Below are 23,269 nucleotides of genomic sequence, written 5' to 3' on the forward strand. Positions count from 1 at the left end.
AGTTCTTCTCGATACATCTCTGCAGAACTAGTGTTAGATGATGTAAACATTGATCAAACGAGTCACCAAAGACAGAAAAGTCATCCATAAAGACTTCAAGGAATCGTTCAACCATATCAGAAAAAATGCTCAACATGCATCGTTGAAATGTAGCAGGTGCATTACATAATCCAAATGACATTCTCCTATATGCAAATGTGCCAAAAGGGCAAGTGAAAGTAGTTTTCTCTTGATCTTTTGGTGCTATGGGAATCTGATTATATCCTGAGTAATCATCTAGAAAGCAATAAAATTCATGGCCTGCTAATCTATCAAGCATTTGATCAATAAATGGTAAAGGAAAATGGTCTTTACGTGTGACAGAATTCAATTTTCTATAATCAATGCATACACGTCATCCTGTAGTCACTCTAGTGGGTATCAATTCATTATCAGCATTGGTAACTACTGTGACTCCTGACTTTTTAGGGACAACTTGTACAGGACTGACCCATGAACTATCAGAAATTGGGTAAATGATACCTGCATCTAATAGCTTAAGGACCTCAGTTCTAACAACTTCTTTCATGTTAGGATTTAACCGACGTTGCATCTCCCTAATAGTTTTAGCATTTTCATCAAGGTGAATGTAATGCATGCAATCTACTGGGTTTATACCTTTGATGTCTGCTATGGTCCATCCTAATGCTCCTTTATGCTCTTTTAAAACATCCAACAACTTACCTTTTTGTTCATCATTGAGGGATGATGAGATGATTACCAGCAGAGTACTTTCTTTTCCCAAAAATGCATATTCCAAAGTGTTGGGCAATGGTTTGAGCTCGAGTTTCGGTGGTGATTCTGATGATGGAATGAGTTGCTTCTCTGATGGTGCTAGTTGTTCAACTCTTGACTTCCATTTATTAGTATCCATAGATGGTGCTGAGTCAAGCAGGGCGTTGACCTCATCGACCGATCTCTCAATATCAAAATCCAAACCAAAGTGAGTTAAACATGTTTGTAAAGGATCATCACTAAGGTTTGAAAGAAAAGTGTCATCAACTAATGCTTCAATTAAATCCACATCAACAATTCCATCATCTGCACTGTGAGGTTGTTTGGCAATGTTGAAGATGTTCAGCTCCATAGTCATGTTGCCGAAAGACAATTGCATATTTCCAGTCCTGCATTGAATGTGAGCATCCGCAGTTGCCAAGAAAGGTCGGCCTAGAATAATGGGGATGTGTTTCCTTGAATCCTGTATTGGTTGAGTGTCAATTACAATGAAATCAACAGGAAAATAAAACTTGTCTACCTGGATAAGCACGTCCTCCACAATACCACGAGGCATTTTTGTGGACCGATCTGCAAGTTGTAACACCACTGGAGTTGGGTGTAATTCTCCCAGTCCAAGTTTCACAAATACAGAGTAAGGCAACAGATTTACACTAGCTCCTAAATCCAGCAAAGCATTCTCAATTGTGTGGTTCCCTATACTACATGAGATAATGGGGGAGCCTGGGTCTTTGCATTTTAAAGGAATTTTATGTTGGAGTATAGAACTAATGTTTTCTGTTAAAAATGCCTTCTTTTGAACATGCATATTTCTCTTTTTAGTACAAAGGTCTTTAAGAAACTTGGCATAAGATGAAACTTGTTTAATAGCATCTAGCAAAGGGATGTTAACACTTACCTGTTTGAAGATTTCAAGAATCTCACCTGTGGATTTTCCTTTCTTTCCTTTCGCTAACCTCTGAGGAAATGGAGCTTTAGGAACATATTCTCGTGGGTTGGTTTCTTCTTTTTCCTCCGGTGGTGAGTCCTCAACATTCACAGGTACAATTTGATTTTCTTTTGTCACCGGCATCTCTACTTTGTTGTCGACTTCCTTTCCTTTTCGCAAGGTCATTACTGCTTTGACTTCTCCATGCTGCTGTGGTGAACTGGTACTTGCTTCATGCACTCCTTTAGGATTAGGCACTGGTTGACTTGGAAACTTACCTTTCTCAACGGTCATTGCCAAGGTCTGAACTGAAGAAGCAAGTTGTCCCACCATCTTCTCGAGGCTTGAAACTGATTGAGCTTGTGAGTTGAAGCCTGCTCTCAACTCATTTCGTAGTCCATCAATGGTGCGGTTCTGTTGCTCAATCGTGGAGTGAGTAAGATTCTTAAGATTCTGGAATGAATCCTCCCATGGTCTGGGCTGAGAGTAATTCTGGTTCTGATTGTATGGTCTAAATGGTGGCTGAGAGGCTTGAGGATTTTGTGGAATTGGTGGAGCTGGAGCTGTTGGTCCATTCTGTTGGAATCCTTGAGACCATGAAAAATTGGGGTGGTCTCTTCATCCAGGATTATATGTGTTGGAGTATGGGTTGTAATTCGATGGTTTTCTCATTACACCTATGGCATTGGCTTGATCTGAGTATGAGTCATGGTCATGTGGCTCTGTTGATTTAGCAGTCGATAATGATGCTATTTGTCGAGAGAGACCTTCAATTATTGCTTTGACTTCTTTAATTTCTGAACTTGATTCGCCAATGTGAACCTCATTTACTCCCTTAATTCTTCTAGTATTCCTGAGTGATCGACTCCGTTGTTGGGAATTATCCGCTTGTCGCTGGAAGAATTCTCAAATCTCTGATGCACTTTTTGACATTAGCTCTCCTCCACTCGTTGCCATTAGCCATTCTTGCACATTTGGTAGTAATCCCTCCAAAAAGTATTGGCATTGGTGCCATTTCTCGTACCCATGATGTGGACACTTCAAGAGTAGCCCATTAAATCGCTCCCATGTTTCAAAAAATTGCTCGTCCTCTCTCTGGGTAAACTCCGAGATTTCCCTGCGAATAGCATTGGTTTTATGCACTGGGAAATATTTATTCAAAAATTTAGTTACCATTTGTTCCCATGATGCAATGCTATTGGCAGGCAATGTATTAAGCCATGAACGAGCTCTATCCTTTAAAGAAAATGGGAATAATCTGAGTTTAACATCATCGTCTGAAAAATTCTCGTATTTAAAAGTTTGACAAATAGCATGAAAATCATTCAGATGATTATATGGGTCCTCATTTTCTAAGCCATAGAATGTGGGGAGACAATTTAGCACACTAGGTTTTAGTTCAAAGCTCCTAGCAGCTACATTTGGGTATCTTATGCATGATGTGCTCAAATTAGCTAAGGGACTGAAGTAATCCTTAAATGGCCTCTCCTGTGGTTGCAAATCCATTTTATTTTTAATTTGTTTGTGTGTGCGAAGTGTTCTTTCTAGTTCAAGGTCTATAGCTTCAAGATTAGGTAATAATGACCTACGACCATGCATGCAAAACAAATAAAATAAAAATAAAGATAGGAACAAAACAAGTAAAAATAAAGAAGAGGGAGAAATTACAATACTAACCTTATTGCGCTATTATAACCTTACTAAAAAAAATACACAAAAACAAATACGTGAAATAAATTAACTAAAAATTAAATTAATAAAATAAAAAAAATAAAATAAAATAAATTACAAAGAAAAATAAATTGAAAATTAAATCACAGAATTTTAAAGAAGAAAAAAAGAAAAGAAATACTAACCTTTAAATGTAGATTCACTTTTTTTCTTTTTTTCTTTTTTAATTAAAAAAAATAGAAGAAAACAAATAAAAGAAATTATTAAAAAAAATTTAATTCTATGAATTAAAATTACTTACCTCCCCGGCAACGGCGCCAAAAACTTGTTGTGCAAATTTTAATGTACTCGCAAGCGCACGAATCTATTATAGTATAGATCAATGGTGACGAGTATCGATCCCACGAGGAGGTGGATTTTAATTGTGTAGAATTAATTTTGTGAATGGATGATTGGATTTATGGTGGAAATGATTTGGAATATGCTAATACTTAAATTAAAATGGCGAGAATAAATTCTAAAATTGGAATTGCAATGGAGAGAATAAATTGAAGAGAAAATCTATTAAATTGACGTACTTGGGTATCTGGATCCGTATCAACATGCATCATGGGCTAAATAATCCGTATTAATGCCAATTAAATCATGAGGGGGGAATCCACACCTCATGAACCACACTCTAATCAATATGGTGCTAAGGGCTTATCGTGCCAAATAATAATAACTTTATACTAGAAGGCCGGTGAAACCAAGGCGGTACTAGACAAGATTATTATTATTTGTCGACAAGAAGTCAAAACATCCACAAAAACTAGAGGGGAAGAGAAAATAAATTTACCAAATTAAGCCCATGACACATGTTGAGACTTCACCTTCAACCCCAGCTTGAAAGAAAATTAGCCACTCATAATTGAACTAGGGGCAAAATGGGAATTTATTAAAATACGAAGAAAATACAAGATGGAGAGGGAATTACAGAAAATGGATCCCAAAAATGGATTCAGAGATATCAAATTAGGGGGGGGAGGCCCCTTTTTTATAGATACATGGAGTAAATCATGGCCATCGGATTAAAAACAGTTTGGACGCTCAGGATTGCGCCACGTCATCAGTCAACAGTCCACGGTTTGACCACGTGGATGAACAGTAACACGGTTTGACCCGACTTTGAACAGTAACGCGGTTTGACCCGGATGAACAGTAACGCGGTTTGGTTGAAAATAATCCTGTGTGATGCATGCACCGTACGCGAGATTTTTCGTCCACTGATATGCTGCCACGTCACCATCAACAGTACATAAGAATTTTAGTCCAACAGGATCGTGACACCTCATCAGTCAATGCCACATCATCGGTCAATGCCACGTCATCATCCGTCTATGTGAACAGTGTCGTGAACAGTAACGTATACAGTACCGTACACGTGAATAGTACCGTACATGTGAATAGTGCCATTTTTCCTTTTATGCTCCTCCTAAGGTTTTCGACCGTCCTGAGTTCAAAAGTGATGTCCGTTTTGCCGTCTGATCTCTCCTTTATTGTGAAATGACTATAATGCCCCTAAAATACATAAAATACTTAATTAAAATAAAACACATGTAATTAAATCACAAGAAGGTTAAATATATAAAAGTAAGGGTTGTTAGTAAGACTTAAAATGTAAAATGACGGTTTTCTTCTTTATAAATATGCATTTTCTAACACTCAACACACCCCCCAACCAGCTTATTGCTAGTCCCTAGCAAATAAAGCGAAAACAAAATTCAAATTCAAAATAATTTTATTTTTTTGTTTTAATAGAAACACTCGTATTTATTCCATCAGATTAATGATAGCAATCAAATAAAAGTATAAGTATTATCTCCAGTCTAAAGCAACATCACACCCACATCAACCATCCACATGAATCAGCCCAGTAGGCTTTGTTATAGCTACTTTCAAGAATGACATGTCAAACCCCAAAATCTCACTGGAAGTAGTGACACTCTTACAAATAAATTAAACCCAATAAAAATAGTCACTCCAATGAATGGTAATTGAGAGAAAATAATGAAGAAGTGATATCACATGCTCTCACCAAGATGAAATAAATATGCCCTCAGCTTAAAAATAATACGATCTCAAGTCAAACAAAAACTGTTAGTCAACCCAATTTATTTATTTTATATGCACCACTACATCTTTTTAGCCCATATAACTAGCTTCTACTTCGGACTATAATTCCCTAAAATCAAGAAGGACTTTTATTAGGACGTAACGTAGGCTAGGGACATGGTTAACAAAGAAGGGAAATAAGGAAAACAAAGTGTATGTTTGAGAAAAATGCAGAGAATTTTTTTTTTTTTTTTTGGAAGTTGCAAGGTGGATTTCACCTATTATTGTTATTTTTTATTCTTTTGAAACAACAACTTTTGTTTTTTTTTTTCTCTTTTTTTTTTTTTGCTTTTATTTGGCACAACTTCACTGAACAAAATAATTATTTACATTTTTCTCAAACATAAATAGGTGATGGACCTTATAAGACATCGGGTAATACTCCAAATCGAAGTGGGTCAAGATGATAAGTTGACAAAGAAAAGGTTTTCATTTTTTTATTTATTATTTTTTTAAAGGCTCAAAAGGGTTAACTATGGATATATCACAAAAGGGATGGCTAGAAAAGCTCAAACGGATCAAAGATGGCATTTCCATCGTCTTTTAGGGCTCTAAATAATCATCCATATCTACTAGTTAGATGGGCCTCCAAATGTAGCAACACACTTTTTTTTCTTTTTTTTTTCTTTTTTTTTATTAAGGGTTAACTCAAAAGAAATCTAGAGATCGTGTATACAATAATAAACTGTTAAGCTGTATAAAGAATGGGCAAAAGGGTTACTCTCCAAGAAAAATGATAGGCTCAAAAACTCACTTGGTACTTATTATGACATGTTCATTCCTTCAAGCAACGCATATTTGTCTCCGACATCAACATGTAGAGTAGCAAACATAATGTAACATCACTTAAGACCAAAGATAATACAAATACTAAAATTTGAAATTAATCATGTCATCTAATGTTAAAACAAATCACATAATTTTTTTTTTTTAAACAACATTCTCCCCCCCAACCTATTCTAAACAACATTCTACCGTACATGTGAATAGTGTCATTTTTCCTTTTATGCTCCTCCTAAGGTTTTCGACCGTCCTGAGTTCAAAAGTGATGTCCGTTTTGCCGTCTGATCTCTCCTTTATTGTGAAATGACTATAATGCCCCTAAAATACATAAAATATTTAATTAAAATAAAACACATGTAATTAAATCACAAGAAGGTTAAATATATAAAAGTAAGGGTTGTTAGTAAGACTTAAAATGTAAAATGACGGTTTTCTCCTTTATAAATATGCATTTTCTAACACTCAACAATCATGCGATCTGAATCCATTAGGACTTGAAATTAATCATGCTAGATTCTTCAATTTTTTTCGCATTGAAGCCATGAATTTGGCCTCTATGCATAAGCTTTGTGTTAACAGATGTGACCTTGATTCCATGTTTAGCAATCTCTGTTGGCAATTTTATCAGCGGCCCACCATGGTCATATGCTAGATATAGAATCAACAAAACATGCAGTCATCTGCCCATTGCAAATGTTTTTAGGGATAGTAGAAATTCCCACAGAGACGAGATCCCTTAGGGACTATCCTCATTTAAGGAGAGAAAATAATAGGAAAAAGAATATTTTGAGAATGCACACAATTTCCATTTCTTTTAACTTGAATATATACTATTGTTTACGTTATTTTACAAGCTTGCTATAATATTTTATTTTTCAATCACATGGTCATTGTTTGTGTTGTGCAAATTTTATTGAACTCGTAAGCGCACGAATCTATTGTAGAATAGACTAATGGTGACGAGTGTCAATCCCACGAGGAGGTGAATTTTAATTGTATGTAAAATTAATTTTGTAAATGGGTGGTTGGATTTGTGGTGAAAGTGACTTAGATTATCCTAAAATTGGAATTGAAATAGTGAAAATAAATTGAAGAGAAATTTAGTGAAATGACGTACTTGGATATCTGGATCCATATCAACATGCACTATGGGCTAAATATTCCTTATTAATACCAATTAAATCATGACGGGGGAATCCACACCTCATGAATCACACTCTAATCAATATGGTGCTAAGGGCTTATCGTGCCAAATAATAATAACCTTGTACTAGGGAGCCGGTGAAACTAGGGCGATATCTAGACAAGATTATTATTATTTGTCGACGAGAAGTCAAAACATCCACAAAAACTAGAGAGGAAGAGAAAATAAATTTACCAAATAAAGCCCATGATACATGTTGAGACATTACCTTTAACCCAAGCTTGAAAGAAAATTAGCTACTCATAATTGAACCAGGGGCAAAATATAAATTTATTAAAATACATAGAAAATACAAGATGGAGAAGGAATTAGAGAAAATGGAGTCCAAAAATGGATTCAGAGCTATCAAATTAGGGGGGAGGCCCCCTTTTTATAGATACATTGAGTAAATCGTGGCCATCGGATTAAAAACAGTTTGGACGCTCAGGATTGCGCCATGTCATCAGTCAACAGTACGCGGTTTTACCACGCGGGTGAACAGTAACACGGTTTGACCCGGGTTGAGCAGTGACGCAGTTTGGTTGAAAATAATCCTGTGTGATGCATGTACCGTACACGAGATATTTGGTCCACTGATATGCTGTCACGTCACCATCAACAGTACATAAGAATTTTAGTCCAACAGGATCGTGACACCTCATCAGTCAATATCACATCATCGGTCAATGCCACGTCATCGATCCGTCTATGTGAACAGTGTCGTGAACAGTAACGTAGACAGTACCGTACACGTGAATAGTACTGTACATGTGAACAGTGTCATTTTTCCTTTTATGCTCCTCCTAAGGTTTTCGACCGTCCTGAGTTCAAAAGTGATGTCTGTTTTGCCGTCTGATCTCTCGTTTATTGTGAAATGACCATGATGCCCTTAAAATACATAAAATACTTAATTAAAATAAAACACACATAATTAAATTACAATAAGCTTAAATACATAAAAGTAAGGGTTATTAATAAGACGTGAAATGTAAAATGACGATTTTCTCCTTTATAAATATACATTTTATAACACTCAACAGTCTGCACTACACTTTGTCTCCACTTGTGTATTCTTAAGTGCTAGCTGAGTCACTAAGTCACTTTATCATGTCTCCACTATGTTGAGTGTTAGAAAATGTATATTTATAAAGGAGAAAATTGTCATTTTACATTTCAAGTCTTACTAACACCCTTATTTTTATGTATTTAAGCTTCTTGTGATTTAATTACGTGTGTTTTATTTTAATTAAGTATTTTATATATTTTAGGGGCATTATGGTCATTTCACAATGAACAAGAGATCAGATGGCAAAACAGACATCACTTTTGAACTTAGGACAGTCAAAAACCTTAAGAGGAGTATAAAAAGAAAAATGGCACTGTTCACATGTACGGTACTGTCTACGTTACTGTTCATGACACTGTTCACATAGACGGATCGATGACGTGGCATTGACCGATGATGTGGCATTGACTAATGAGATGTCACGATCCTGTTGGACTAAAATTCTTATGCACTGTTGATTGGGAACGTGGCAGCATGTTAGTGGACCAAAAATTACGCGTACGGTACATGCATATACACATAATCATTTTCAACCAAACCGCGTTATTGTTCAAGCCGGGTCAAACCGTGTCACTGTTCAAACCGCGTGGTCAAACCGCGTACTGTTGGCTGATGACATGACGCAATCCTGAGCGTCCAAACTGTTTTTAATCCGATGGATATGATTTACTCAATGTATCTATAAAAAGGGGGCCTCCCCCCCCCCCCTTATTTGATATCTCTGAATCCATTTTTGGACTCCATTTTCTGTAATTCCTTCTCTATCTTGTATTTTCTATGTATTTTAATAAATTTTCATTTTGCCCCTAGTTCAATTATGAGTAGCTAATTTTCTTTCAAGCTTGGGTTGAAGGTGAAGTTTCAACATGTGTCATGGGCTTTATTTGGTAAATTTATTTTCTCTTCCTCTCTAGTTTTTGTGGATGTTTTGACTTCTCATCGACAAATAATAATAATCTTGTCTAGATATCGCCCTAGTTTCACCGGCTCCCTAGTACAAGGTTATTATTATTTAGCACGATAAGCCCTTAGCACCATATTGATTAGAGTGTGGTTCATGAGGTGTGGATTCCCCTGTCACGATTTAATTGGCATTAATAAGGAATATTTAGCCCATGGTGCATGTTGATACGGATCCAGATACCCAAGTACGTCATTTCACTAAATTTCTCTTCAATTTATTTTCACCATTTCAATTCCAATTTTAGGATAATCTAAGTCACTTTCACCACAAATCCAACCACCAATTTAGAAAAATTAATTTTATACACAATTAAAATCTACTTCCTCGTGGGATCGACACTCGTCACCATTGATATATTCTACAATAGATTCGTGCACTTGCGAGTTCAATAAAATTTGCACAACACACTACACTTTGCTATATTATTTTATTTGACACTATATTATTTTATTTGGCCATCACATGGTCATTGTCTACACTACACTTTGTCTCCGCTTGTGTATTCTTGAGTGCTAGCTAAGTCACCAAGTCACTTTATCATGTATGCTGAACTTGTCTGTCGTGCTTGATATGCTTTATTCTAACAAAGAGGATATAAAGATGATTTATATTTAATTTCTTATTCTGAGAAGGTACAAAGATGATTTTTAACCAATTTTTTTTTTTTTGTGAAGGGATGAGGATGAGCTAGAATCCCCATCCCCTCACCAGTTCCGTCTCTCCATTTTAATTTTTAATTTTATTTTTATTTGATTTGGTCTTATTTAAAGGACATGGCCCAAAATTCGTATTTATACTTTTATCTAATAAGACAAAAACTAAAGTAAAAGATAAAGATATAACATCCAAACTTTATTAAAATGCATTAAATTCAAAAATTAAAAATGTAACAGTTATTCAGAGGTTACTCAAGATCGAGAACCTTCAAGAATCTTTTGTTATTATTTAGAGAGAGAATGATGATCTCTTAAACAATTCTGATAGGAATGAGGAGGAGACAAGAATCTATGTAAAATATTAAAGAAGATAAGAGGATGTCAGTTCACTCCCCTCTCCTCCCATTGCCATCCCTAAATGTTTATACTTCAACTTCTTCTACTTATCAATGACGTCGTTTGCACAAATTATAAGAATGTTACATTGATTTTTGTTTCAGTGCTAATGGCTGTTTCTTTTTATAATTAGATTATCAAGTATTTATCATTCAGCATCAATCTCTCACATGCATTTTGTACTCTTGCTTATCATCAGAATGCCAGCCATCAACATCGGATCCACCGTCAAGCAGAGCCAATGCGGCCGTGCCAATAGACTTAAGAAGGACTACCACTTGTCACTTGACTTAAAATGGAAGAATATATCTCCTCTTTCTAACAAATACACAATAAAATCGTAATCGTCCAATAATGATTGTAAAGGCATAGCCTGCCGAAATATTTATATTTTTTTATATTTTTTTTGACAAATTTATACGAAAAATTGTAGACCAATTTTCCAAACATCGGAATTGTATTTTGTCATTACAGAAGTCACACACCATAGTTTAGCAACAACATTATCAGATGTACAGATTATAAGAGAATAGTAAAAAAAATTATCTTTATTAAACTCTAAAACCCAAGAAGAAAAATAAGAGAGCAATAAATATTTAAGAAAAAACACATTGCTTCAGCTGAAACACGTAATTCTTCATTTTAAACTTCATATAAAATTAATAGATAAATAACTGTGTCTTATGATTGTGACTTCGATCTTAGTATGTTCCCATTGAAAATGCAATAAACACTGATTATTCCATTAAGTTTTATAGCCTTTTCTTAGTCATTTCTTATGATTCTTGTTTTTTTTTTTTTATAAGCTCATTGTACAATCACAGCTAGAAATTAACACCCTACTACTTTTATCTATGAAGCAAACTTTTCAAAGCTTCAAAACGAGGATCCACCATCAAAAAGATTTTTTCAAACTATTTCCTCGAACTTCAATAAATTTACTTAAATAGCATCATCATTTAGCACCGCGACCTTCCTTTAAAATTTTTTATTTTGATATGGTCTTATTTTCAATCCTATCTAATATTAAGGTTAGATGATTGTAACTTACAACACTACAATATTTGGTAAACATTAATAATTATAGCTTGAAAGTTAAATAATTTAATCTCACGCTTATATAATAAAAAATTTATAATATGTTTTATTATTATCATTTATCATCATCAAAGTTATTATATAAAACTTATATTTATTATATATTATTAATTTTTATTTTATAATTATATTTTTTTCACAATAACTAGCACTTCAAAATTATAACAACTCTGATATTAAATAGTACCTTCATCTATAAAAATATATATATATATTAATAAATCTTCAAGCAGAGCCAATATGGTCATGTGAATTGAGTTTGGAAGAACCTAACTGCCAGTTTGCTACAAGCACATTCAAACAAAAACCAGTACCTGTCACAGTGTCACTGGACATAATGTACAAACCAGCTGTCCTAGCAAAAAAAGTTAAGAAAATCAGCTGTCATGTGAACCCGCTGAAATATTTATTTATTTATTTTTATATATTTCCGGTAGTTTTGGAAACCAATTTTGCAAACATCTCGATTTCATTTTGTCATTAAAGAGGTGAGACTCGATAGTTCAACAAGAAGATTAGATTAACAGAAATACAGAACATAACCAAATTAAAACGAATTTACCAACCGATCTTCAGATAAATTTAGTTCCCTTCTGTGCAAACAGCTGGGAATCAACATCCTATTGCTTTGAGCTGTGAAATAAAGCTTGCAAAATTTCTAAATGAAGATCCGCCTTCACCTAGACTCTTTCTTGCCATTTCCTTCATCTTCAATGCATTCGCTTTAATTCCGTCATCATTCAGCAGTGCTTTCACCCGATTACAAATTTCTTGTCTTGTTATGATTCCATTCTCATCCGGGAAAAATTGTGAACCAACTTTCCAAGCATCACAAATGTAATTTCTGTTCTGATATTGGTCTACAAAATAAGGCCAGCACAGAAAAGGAACTCCCATGCTTACACCTTCAATAGTTGAATTCCATCCGCAATGACTCAAGAAACAAGCAACAGAAGGGTGACCTAAAACCTTTTCTTGAGGCGCCCATTGGACAAATTTTCCACGATCTGAAACCCTCTCAACAAATCCATCAGGGAGTTTAGCGTGCGATCTGTTCATGAAATCTGGTCGAACAACCCACAAAAATGGCTGGTTTAATGATTCAAGGCCCAAGGCTAATTCTTCCAATTGTTGCTGGCTTAAGACCGCTGCGCTGCCAAATGCAACGTAAATGACTGAGCCTATTGCTTGTTTGTCCAGCCAGCTTAAGCAAGTTGAGTCCTCTGGCCAGAAGTTTATGGCTGAATGCTCCGAATGATCACTTCCTAGTAATGGACCGATGGTTAAGATGTTTGGAACTAGATCGCAGGCCGGAGAGTCGAGTTCATAGAAGGAATTGCAGAGAATCCAGTTTGAAATTTTGAGAGACTGGGCAACAGCAGAAGTTGCTTCAAAGTACAGCTTCTGTACATCTGGTTGACTTGGAAAGCTCCATATGTACTCGTTCTTTTTCCAGGGAAGAGTATCCTCTGACAGCAAGATCAGCTCATCACTCGTTGCATTTCCTGCATCCCAATAATTCAGTAATCTAATTAAGCTCACAATATTGATCGTGGACGGGTGAAATAAGTAAACCATTCAAATTTGAATCATCATTTTCAAACTAAAGGTAGCGCACGCGTTGAGTGTAAGTTAACACATTTCATATTAGTTTTGGAGCTCACCAGTAGAATCTAAAATTCCGGCATCAACAAGTTTAGGGATATGAAGCACCAGGGGCAAGTATGCCGGTGCAAAAGTGACGACTGCAGCTCTCGCGATTCCCATCTGCTCGGCAATTTCTAATGCCCATCCAACAGTAACATCCGTAATTACACAGCTGATTTGCTCACAATCGTTTGACTCCTTAACCTGCTCAATAAAATTCTTCAAGCAGCCTGGCATGACTGCTAACATGCTCTGCGTCACCTTTTCAATATCTTTTCGTTCTGCTTCTTGTAATTCCAGTCCATCAGGAACTGAGACCACCGTTATCAGGCTAGACTTTTTAGCTTCTTGAGGCATTGAAGCCATGATTTTGGCCTTCATATGCTCTGTGCTGAAAATTGTGACCTTGATTCCCTGTTCAGCAATCTTCATTGACAATTTCATCAAGGGCCCGGCATGACCTTGTGCTGGAAACGGTATCACAAGAACATGAGGTTCCCTGTCCATTGAAGGTATGGTTCAACTTTTCTTACCGAACTGCAAGCTCTATGCGATATTTAATACTTATAGGGTGCGTTTAGGCCACTGTAATTTAAAAGATACTGCGTTAAAATATTTGGTAAATATTAATTGTTCTAATTTTAAAATTATATTGATATAATTTTTTACTTGTATTATAAAAAATTATTATATTTTTAATAATTTTATCAAAATTATTATTTAAAATTTATATTTACTATATATTATTAATTTTTATTTCATAATTATAACTTTTTTTAATAACTGTAGGTTAAAAGTTACATCATCTCAATCTCAAACGTACTCATACAATATTGAAAAAATTAATTAAAAAATAGTATTCTAAATCAAAGATTTCACACATGCTTAAAGATTCGCACATGCTTAAAAAAATTATAGTATATTTATAATTTGGTAATTCTTATTTTTCATGCATGTAAGATATATCCTCCTTACATAAATAGTGTGTAGATTCTACACATATATTATTCATGTAAAAAAAATATATTTTACATGCATGTTTGTATGTATGTAAGATAGAAGAATCACCACAAATACAAAGTGAGACATTGCGGTCATAGATTCATGCCTTTAGACTTTGGAAAAAGCTCACTGCCAGTTGCCCCAATACGGCTTGTTGCTCTCACATTCAAACAAAAACCCGTACTTGTCACCGGACATTATGATATCATTACATATTTAAAAGAGTGCGAGGGGTGCTAGTGACAGTCGCCCTTATGGGCGATTGACTCACTCGCTGTTTCTTTTGTTGACACGTATCTGATATTTTGATTTGTGTGTAATTTTAAATAAATGTTAAAATGTTAATATTTTTTAGTTTTATTTTAATATTATTATTTTTATGTATAGCAAATTTACCACAATATCCTTGTTCTTCTTGCCACTGCAATTTCCTTCCCTTGTTCTTCAGTTTCTTTTCTTTATTTCTTTCTCTAATGAAAGTTCGGAAAAAAAAAGAAAAAAATTGGGGGGGGAAATTAAAAGTAAAGTCTCTTTTTAGCTAAAACAAAATTTTTTTAAATATTTTATTTCAGAAAATAAATAACAAAAATAATCCAAACCATGTAGATCCAACTAAACAACCAAAACAAAATATTTATATTAAATCTGAAGAAGAGAAGTGGAGAGACGGTCATCTTCCAAGCAAGGAGAATATTTTGTTATTTATTTTTTTTTAAGGAGGCTTTGTTTTTAAACTTTTTTTTGCCTTGTTTCTTTGTTCCAAACTTTCATTGAAGAAGAAAAAGAAAGAAAAGAAATTGATGAAGTAGAGAAGGAAGTTGCAGTGGCAGGGAAACAAGGCGAGAAAACTTGGCAAGAGGGAGAGGGGATAAGGATATTGTGGTAAATTACCAATACATAAACATAAAAATATTAAAATAAAACTAAAAGATATTAATATTTTAACATTAATCTAAAATTGCACGGAAATAAAAAATATCAACATGTGTCGGTAGAGATAGCTAGTAACTGAGTGAGTCGCCCATAAGGGCGACTATCGCTAGCACTCCTCAAAGAGTGCTCTATTTAGACTCAGGGAAGACAAAAGGAAGACAAAAAGTTTCATGTCTTCTCTCTCTTCAGAAAATGACCACGCATGAATTCCAAATTAGGCCTACAATCAGTTTAAAAAATTAAATTGAACATGGCGCGTAAGTCAATATAGCATTTAACAATCAATTTTTTTTTCTTGTCCTCTCTCTCCCTGCATCTCTCACCTCTCTTTTAGCTGTGCATTTAACGTGAGCCATATTATGCATTTAACAAGGAAAAATCAGTTTCTTGTCCTCTCTATCTCTCTGCATCTCACTTATCACACAGCCAATTTCTGCATTTCCAACCGCTCGATTTCAGCAACCAAAAAAAAAAAAAAATGCGGCCATAAGGAAGAAGTTAACAAAGGGAACGAATGGAGTGATGGGGATGAAGTTAACGAAAGGGACAATGGGAGGGGACGAAGTTAACGAAGTGCTACCGTTTCCAAACGAGTGGAGGAGATTAAACTAATGGCATGTTTACTTACAGTGAATCGGAATCGGAATGCTGGAATCAGAATCATTAACATGTTTACTTACAAATTAAAAGCTTGGAATCAGAATGAAATTCGTGCGGGCCCCATAATTTTGGGATTCATTACCGGGTTTCAGATTCCCAAGGGGGGGTTGGGAATCAGAATCCCATTCCTATGACTGACAAACATACCTCCGTTCTAAATAATAAAATCCTACTTTACCCTGAATAATTAACGAAAATATAAAAAGAAAAATCAAATTAAAATCATGAAAATGGAATTAGGCAGCATCCAAAATCGATCCGCAGCACCAAAACCAAAAATGACGATTGGTTTTAGCAACTCGTCTCCGTCGCTCGTCACGCTGCAGCCCACCGTCGTTGTTGTTGTCTGCGTCGCATGCATAACGTATGAGGAAAATGAGTGGCTGGGGAGGGAGGAGATCTTGCTGGATAATGTATAAGGAAAAAGACAAAGGAAGAAATTTGAGTTGCTTTTCCATTTTTTATTCTTTATTTTATTATTTATTGTGGTCTCGTGCATAACTAAAGGAAGACTAAGGGAACGCGTGAAATGGCAAGCCCACACTACCGTTTCTGTCGTCCTTTAGTCTTCATTTAGTTTGTTTATCATTTTCCTATTTAAAATGCACAATATTGTTGAAATCAGCTGTCATATAAAAAATAAAAATAAAAGCTGTCACGTCAACCTACCGAAATATTTATTTATTTATTTTTGTGCATTTTTGGAGATTCTGTAAACCAATTTCCAAAAATCGCAATTGTATTTTGACATTAAAGAGGTGACACTCCATAGTCTAACAAGAAGATTACATGTCAATGGGCATCACATGCGCCTAAAGTTGCTTGTGCACATGACCCCCTCTTAATAAGGGTCTATTTGTTTTTTCACGTTTAAAATATAATAGATTTTTCTCCAGTGTTAAATGAGGGTCGATCTTTACGCTATGTCATAGTAAAATTATTAAGAAGTTTCGATCCATTTCTTATTATAAATATTAGTAGAGTTCTAATTGCAACACATCAGTATATGAAAAAAAATTCCTTTCAAATTATAGATAATAATTAAATGAAAACATTCTTCTCTCTTTCAAAAGGAGAATGAAATATATGTCTTTTTAATATTAGAGAGGGTTAAAAATTAGGGTATAGCTATATAAGATTTAATGTAAGACTAGTCCTGATAATTATCTTATATAGGATTGAAAATATATTAGTAATAGTCTCATTTAATGATGTAAGAAGTTCTTTTAGGAATTTTAAGATTCTATAATTTTATTATTTTAGGACTTTTTATTTTAATTATAATCAATTATGATATTTTATTATTTTAGAACTTTCTATTTTCATTAGAGTTAATTAAGGTATGAGATTTAATTAACTTAAGAAAAATATATTTTATTTATATTATAATTGTGATTTAGTTTCTCTTTTTAAATTAACTTAGGGAAGTATATTTATTCTATTATAAATAGAGAGGTCTCATTAAAGAGGTGAGACTTGATAGTTCAACAAGAAGATTAGATTAACAAAAATACAGAACATAACCAAATTAAAACGAATTTACCAACAGATCTTCAGATAAATTTAGTTCCCTTCCATGCAGACAGCTGGCGATCAACATCCTATTGCTTTGAGCTGAGAAACAAAGCTTTCAAAATTTCTAAATGAAGATCCGCCTTCAACTAGACTCTTTCTTGCCATTTGCTTCATCTTCAATGCATTTGCTTTAATGCCATCATCATTCAGCAGTGCTTTCGCCTGTCTCTGAATTTCTTGCCTTGTTATGATTCCATTTTCATCGGGAAAAAATCGTAAACCAATTTTCCAAGCATCAAAAATGTAATTTCTGTTCTGATATTGGTCTGCAAAGTAAGGCCAGCACAGAAAAGGAACTCCCATGCTTAGACCTTCTATGGTTGAATTCCACCCGCAATGACTTAAGAAACAAGCAACAGAAGGGTGACCTAACACCTTTTCTTGAGGCGCCCATTCGACAAGTTTTCCACGATCTGAAACCCTCTCAACAAATCCATCAGGGAGTTTAGCGTGCGATTTATTCATGAAATCTGATCGAACAACCCACAAAAATGGTTGTTGCAATGATTCAAGGCCTAATGCTAATTCTTCTAATTGTTCCTGGCTTAAGACCGCTACGCTGCCAAATGCAACATAAATAACTGAGCCTACTGCTTGCTTGTCAAGCCAGCCTAAGCAAGTTGAGTCCTCAGGCCAGAAGTTTACGGCTGAATGCTCCAAATGATCACGTCCTAGTAACGGACCAATGGTTAAGATATTTGGAATTAGATCACATGCCGGAGGGTCGAGTTCATAAAAGGAGTTGCAGAGAATCCAGTTGGAAATTTTGAGATTTTGGGCAACAGCAGAACATCCTCCAAAGAACAGCTTCTGCATATGTGGTTGACTTGGGAAGCACCATCCGTACTCCTTTTTTTTCCAGGGAAGAGTTCCCTCCGACAGCAAGATCGGCTCATCGGTCATTGCATTTCCTGCATTCCCAATAATTCACAAAATTAATCAAGGACAGCTGAAATAAGCAATACTCTCAAATTTGTGTCGTTATTTTCAAATTTATGGTAGCGCACACACTGTTGTTAACATGTATGTCAAACAAATTCCATCAAAAATTTAAAATTCAAGAGCTAGATATTATTTTTGAAACTTACCATTAGAATCTAAAAGTCCCGCCTCAACGAGTTTTGGAGCATGAAGTACCAGGGCCAAGCTTGCTGGTGCATAAGGAATGACTGCAGCTCTCGCAATTCCCATCTGCTCGGCAACTTCTAATGCCCATCCAACAGTAAGATCAGCAATTACACAGCTGATTTTCTCGCAATCATTTGATTTGTTAACCTTCTCAATCAAGTTCCTCAAGCAGCCTGGCATGACTGTTAACATACTCTGTCTCACCTTGTGCAAATCTCTTCGGTCAGCTTCATGTGACTCCAATCCATCAGGAATTGAAACCATCGTTATCAAGCTAGACTGTTCGGCTTTCTGTGGCATTGAAGCCGTGATTTTGGCGTGCATATGCTCCGTGCTAACAAATGTGACCTTGATTCCATGTTCAGCAATCTTTGTCGACAATTTCATCAGTGGTCCAGCATGACCTTGTGCTGGGAATGGTATCACTAGAACGTGAGGCTCCCTGTCCATTGAAATTAGTTCAAACTTTTCCTTGTGAACCGAAAGCGATACACAATATTACCAAGAACTCAAAGAGAATATTGTCAAATTATCATTGGAGTCCCTTGGGATAGATTAATTAAGAGTTGAAGATCCTCAGTTCCACAAAAAATGCAGAAAGAATCCTGAAATTTCAACATCTATTTGTTTTGCATGTTTGATGTTATCTGTTATTATAAAAATGCCGGCCACCAAAATTGCTTCCTCGTCAGAAGATAAGCATTAATGGTCAGCGTTTTTGGCTCATGCGTATTTCCTTGTCCACTACGGATGATAATAAAATTCACAACATCGCTTTCTCAAAAGGGACATATCAACCCACGGAAATATTTTATGCTAATATTGTCTTATGCTTCAAGGAAATGTAATGCAGACATATCTGTTTTAATTATATTTTTTCTCCATACTAGATTTTTAAAGATTTTACGTGATAGTTTTGAGTTTGGGGGGTCAAAGTCATCTCGCGTGTTTTGGGAGCATATTTTCTCCTTGAAGAGTTGGACTTTTCAGATCGGGCTTCAGCCTCCAAGCTAGACTTCAACACCATCATCGACACAGGTCCAGACAAATGCCCACTTGCATCTTTTGGTTCATTTTTAATATACTTTAATTTAATTTGTATTAGTCATACAATATTTAGAAAATCCATATCATGTGTCTGCTAGTAATCTTAAGATATTACTGATACATTTTTATCCACAACCCAGTAATCACCCCTGTATGTTTTACTATCATAGAATGGACGACTGCTTGAGGAATTTTGCAGCCTAGATGTTGAGCTATGTACGATCACCAAACTTATGTGTATAAGACCATTGAGCCGAAGAGGTGTATACATAAGTATGGTGATCAGAAATGAGAAGGAGCATTAATAATTCAATTCAACGTACATAGTGCTTATAGTAAATGCTTAAAACTCTTCAAGTTATGATATCTAACATAATTGATGAAAAAAATTAATTCGATTGATTTTAAGTTTTTAATTAAAGTTATATCTCAGGAAAAATATGTAAAGTTGCAAAAAACTTCTACTGGCTACTATTCATCAAGTTTTCTTAAAAATTAATATTGAATTTAAAATTTACTGGTAGTAGAATTATAGAAATGATCTCAATTAATATAGAAAATTTGGAGCTCTTTGAAAAGTATGTTTGTAGGAGGGAATCCATTCCAAAATATCTGTCGTATGAGGTTGCCGTTTGATTTAGCTGCTGGAAGATAAAACAAGAACCAACAAAGAGGTTGAATGGTTAAAGACATGACGTCTTTTTGATTTAAATACAAACTACAACTCGTCTATGAAAGTAATAGTAAAACAGTTGACGTGTCGTCTAGTAAAGAACTGTATGACATGTCGTCTTAATATTTTCTCAAAATGACATATTTGTACAGGTTTGCCTGGCGTAAAACGTAGAAAATCAATTCCAGAACACAGAGGGTAAATCAAACAAAACTCAATTCTGTCTTCTCTGTTTTTACTCAAGACTCATCGCAAAACAATTATCACAGTGGCGGCTTTTTCCAGCCTCTTTGTACTTGCCTTATTATAATAGAAACTGTTACAAGCTTGAAAACTTAAAAAAGATGATATTGTTAAAAGCTCCTGCCGGAAATGTAATAAAGACCGATTAATTGGGCTACTCTTCCATTAAGTTTCGGAGCCTTTTCTTGGTCGTTCTCATTATTCTTGCTTTTTCATCCACAATGTAGAATCACAGCCGGAAATTAACATTTTTATGTCTGAAATAAAGCTTTCAAAATTTCGGAATGAGGATCCACCTCCAAGGAGACTCTTTCTAGCTACTTCCTTCAGCTTCAATGAATTTGATCTAATATCATCATTCTTCAGTAGTGTTAACACCTTCCTTTGAATTTCTTGCCTTGTTATAATCCCGTTTTCATCTGGGAAAAATTGTAAACCAATTTTCCAAGCATCACAAATGTAGTTTCTGTTTTGATATTGATCCGAAAAGTAAGGCCAACATAGAAAAGGAACGCCCATGCTTAGACCTTCCATGGTTGAATTCCATCCGCAATGACTTATGAAACAAGCAACAGAAGAGTGACCTAAAACTTTTTCTTGGGGCGCCCATTCAACAATTTTCCCACGATTTGAAACCCTCTCAATGAATCCATCTGGGAATTTTGCACGCGATCCGTTCATGAAATCTTGTCTGATAACCCAAAGAAATGGTTTTTGTAATGATTCGAGACCAAGTGCTAATTCTGCAAATTGTTGCTGACTCAAGACGGCTACGCTGCCAAATGCAACATAAACGACTGACCTTATTGCTTGTTCATCAAGCCAGCTTAAGCAACTTGAATCTTCAGACCAAAAATTTCCATCCAAATCACCTGAATGATTACTTGCAAGCAAGGGACCAATCGGCAAGATGTTGGGAATTAAATCACAAGCAGGCGAGTCAAGTTCATAAACAGAGTTGTTAATAATCCAGTTGGAAATTTTAACAGCTTGGATAACAGCACAAATAATTCCCAACAAAATCTTCTGTTCACTTGGTTCATCTGGAAAGCTCCATGTGTACTCGTTCCTTTTCCAAGCAGGAATTTCATCAGACAATGAGATCAACCCATCATTCAAAATTGCAAATCCTACATCAAAATCAATAAAATTTTTAATAAGGGTATGCTCGAGGAGTTTACAATACCACAGATTGTTCTTAACGCGAATCTTAAGAGCTCATGTTAATTAACCTACCATTAGGATCTATAATTCCAGCTTCAAGAAGCTTTGGAAATTGAAGTGACAGTGCCAAGCTTCCCGGTCCAAAGGGAACAACTGCAGCTCTTGCAATCCCCATACTCTCGGCAACTTCCAGGGCCGAGCCAACGGTAACATCAGCAATTACGCATCTGATTGGCTCGCAATCATTTGACTGATTAATTTTCTCAATCAAATCCCTCAAACAGCCTCGCATAGCTCTTGCTACACTCTCTCCCAGCTTAAGTGGATCTTCTCTGTCAGCTGCTTGCAATTCCAATCCATCCGGAATTGTAACCAACTTTATTTGGCTCGATGAATCCTCAGCTTTCTCTTGCAGGGAAGCAATGATTTTTTTATGTATAAACTGTGTGTTAACAACTGTGACCTTGATTGCACGTTCAGCAATCTTTGTTGCCAATTTCATAAGAGGCGCTACATGGCCTTGTGCTGGATATGGTATCACTAGAACATGCGGTTGCCTGCTCATTGCTAGTAGATTCGATATTATGTATGAATATTAAGAAAGTTTCTGAATAATATACAGTACCGCAAAGATAAAATGAAAAGTTAAACTAAAAGCTTTCTTAGGTGTGTGTTGAAATTGTTGAACTTTTGACTTGAATATGGTAATTTATAAAAGATAAATTGCCAGATATTGGAGCGTGAAGATGACAGTAAAATTGTTTGACAAATTTAGCTTTGTTGTTGAAAATTGAAGGTGGCGGCAAATTGCACATGCAATTGTTGACAAGTATGCATCACTTTAATGCTTGCAATGCAAGTTCTAGCTCAACGTGATGGCAAATTTCAAGGATAGCGGCTTGTCTTGTTGAAACTCAAGGCTACACATACACTACAAATTGAGCTTCATCTCAAAAGAGTAAGGCGTCCTAAAATTGAGAGAATTGAGGGCAATTGCAAGTGAAACAATTTGAGAGATTTGAGAGAGCTTTTATTTGAGTGTTCTAGTGAGGTTCTATTTTGGTGTATTGGAGTTTTAGGTGTTGAGAGTTTTTCCCAAATTTTGTAAATTCTCATTTGTTAGTAAAATTAATTTCCAATCTTTGTTTGTGGACGTAGTCTTTACGTCGAACCACGTAAATTATTGTGTCATATTTTCTTTGCATTTATTTGTCACATTTATATTTTTTCAAAAGTTACTCTATTGGTGAGGGGTTAGGAGAGACCTCTACCTGTCATTTAGAACAGATAATGAAAAATACATGTGGAGGGGGACGTAAACCAAAACCTCCAATCGAGAGAAATAAATATAAGAGAAAAGAAAAGGATTAAGGCATAGCCTAACGAAAGAAGCATAATAAAAATTAATGCAGACGGTGATAATGTCTCTTACAATACTAGCGGCCGGTAAGTAATTTAATGCCATTTTTTGAATAACTGACAACGCTAAAATCAGGGCTAGAGTCAATTCTCTCATAATTCTCA

The 23,269-nt window shown here is 35.2% G+C and overlaps 4 protein-coding genes and 1 non-coding gene across 6 annotated transcripts in view; 2 read left to right on the plus strand and 3 right to left on the minus strand.

The window, feature by feature from the left end:
- The window catches only part of LOC102619104 (protein LEO1 homolog), an 89,205-nt gene that overhangs the window by 13,864 nt on the left and 52,072 nt on the right, over window positions 1-23,269 (plus strand). The window lies entirely within an intron of this gene.
- Window positions 2,724-2,827, plus strand: LOC127901622 (small nucleolar RNA R71). The gene has a single exon (XR_008053866.1). It is a non-coding gene; the product is annotated as a small nucleolar RNA R71 (small nucleolar RNA).
- Window positions 12,056-13,884, minus strand: LOC102617083 (UDP-glycosyltransferase 83A1-like). The gene is made up of 2 exons (XM_006477577.4): window positions 13,338-13,884; window positions 12,056-13,178 (listed from the first exon to the last, which is right to left on the minus strand). The coding sequence occupies exons 1-2, from the start codon at window positions 13,825-13,827 to the stop codon at window positions 12,286-12,288; spliced, it is 1,383 nt and encodes a 460-aa protein (XP_006477640.2). The 5' UTR covers window positions 13,828-13,884; the 3' UTR covers window positions 12,056-12,285.
- LOC102616785 (UDP-glycosyltransferase 83A1-like) lies at window positions 15,990-19,288 on the minus strand. Of its 2 annotated transcripts, XR_003065691.2 has the most exons (3): window positions 18,579-19,288; window positions 17,459-18,401; window positions 15,990-16,261 (listed from the first exon to the last, which is right to left on the minus strand). XR_003065691.2 is itself a non-coding variant. In XM_006477576.4 (2 exons), the coding sequence occupies exons 1-2, from the start codon at window positions 19,066-19,068 to the stop codon at window positions 17,509-17,511; spliced, it is 1,383 nt and encodes a 460-aa protein (XP_006477639.2). In that variant the 5' UTR covers window positions 19,069-19,287; the 3' UTR covers window positions 17,335-17,508. The 2 variants fall into 2 exon arrangements, 1 of the variants encoding a protein (XP_006477639.2); XM_006477576.4 differs by lacking the exon at window positions 15,990-16,261 and having other exon boundaries at window positions 17,335-18,401; window positions 18,579-19,287.
- Window positions 20,538-22,423, minus strand: LOC102617384 (UDP-glycosyltransferase 83A1-like). Its single transcript, XM_006477578.4, has 2 exons — window positions 21,818-22,423; window positions 20,538-21,711 (listed from the first exon to the last, which is right to left on the minus strand). Exons 1-2 carry the CDS (start codon window positions 22,308-22,310, stop codon window positions 20,780-20,782), a joined length of 1,425 nt encoding a protein of 474 aa, XP_006477641.2. The 5' UTR covers window positions 22,311-22,423; the 3' UTR covers window positions 20,538-20,779.

The sequence above is a fragment of the Citrus sinensis genome, chromosome 3 (genome assembly GCF_022201045.2).
Source record: "Citrus sinensis cultivar Valencia sweet orange chromosome 3, DVS_A1.0, whole genome shotgun sequence".
Classification (NCBI taxonomy): Eukaryota; Viridiplantae; Streptophyta; class Magnoliopsida; order Sapindales; family Rutaceae; genus Citrus; species Citrus sinensis.

Excerpts from the sequence above, each read along its gene's own strand:
- LOC102617083 (XM_006477577.4), bottom strand. The coding sequence starts at position 13,827 with ATGGACAGGGAACCTCATGTTCTTGTGATACCGTTTCCAGCACAAGGT. Across the intron at positions 13,179-13,337 it reads CGGAATTTTAGATTCTACTG|GAAATGCAACGAGTGATGAG; the intron begins GTGAGCTCCAAA and ends ATTGGGATGCAG.
- LOC102616785 (XM_006477576.4), bottom strand. The coding sequence starts at position 19,068 with ATGGACAGGGAGCCTCACGTTCTAGTGATACCATTCCCAGCACAAGGT. Across the intron at positions 18,402-18,578 it reads GGGACTTTTAGATTCTAATG|GAAATGCAATGACCGATGAG; the intron begins GTAAGTTTCAAA and ends TTGGGAATGCAG.
- LOC102617384 (XM_006477578.4), bottom strand. The coding sequence starts at position 22,310 with ATGAGCAGGCAACCGCATGTTCTAGTGATACCATATCCAGCACAAGGC. Across the intron at positions 21,712-21,817 it reads TGGAATTATAGATCCTAATG|GATTTGCAATTTTGAATGAT; the intron begins GTAGGTTAATTA and ends ATTTTGATGTAG.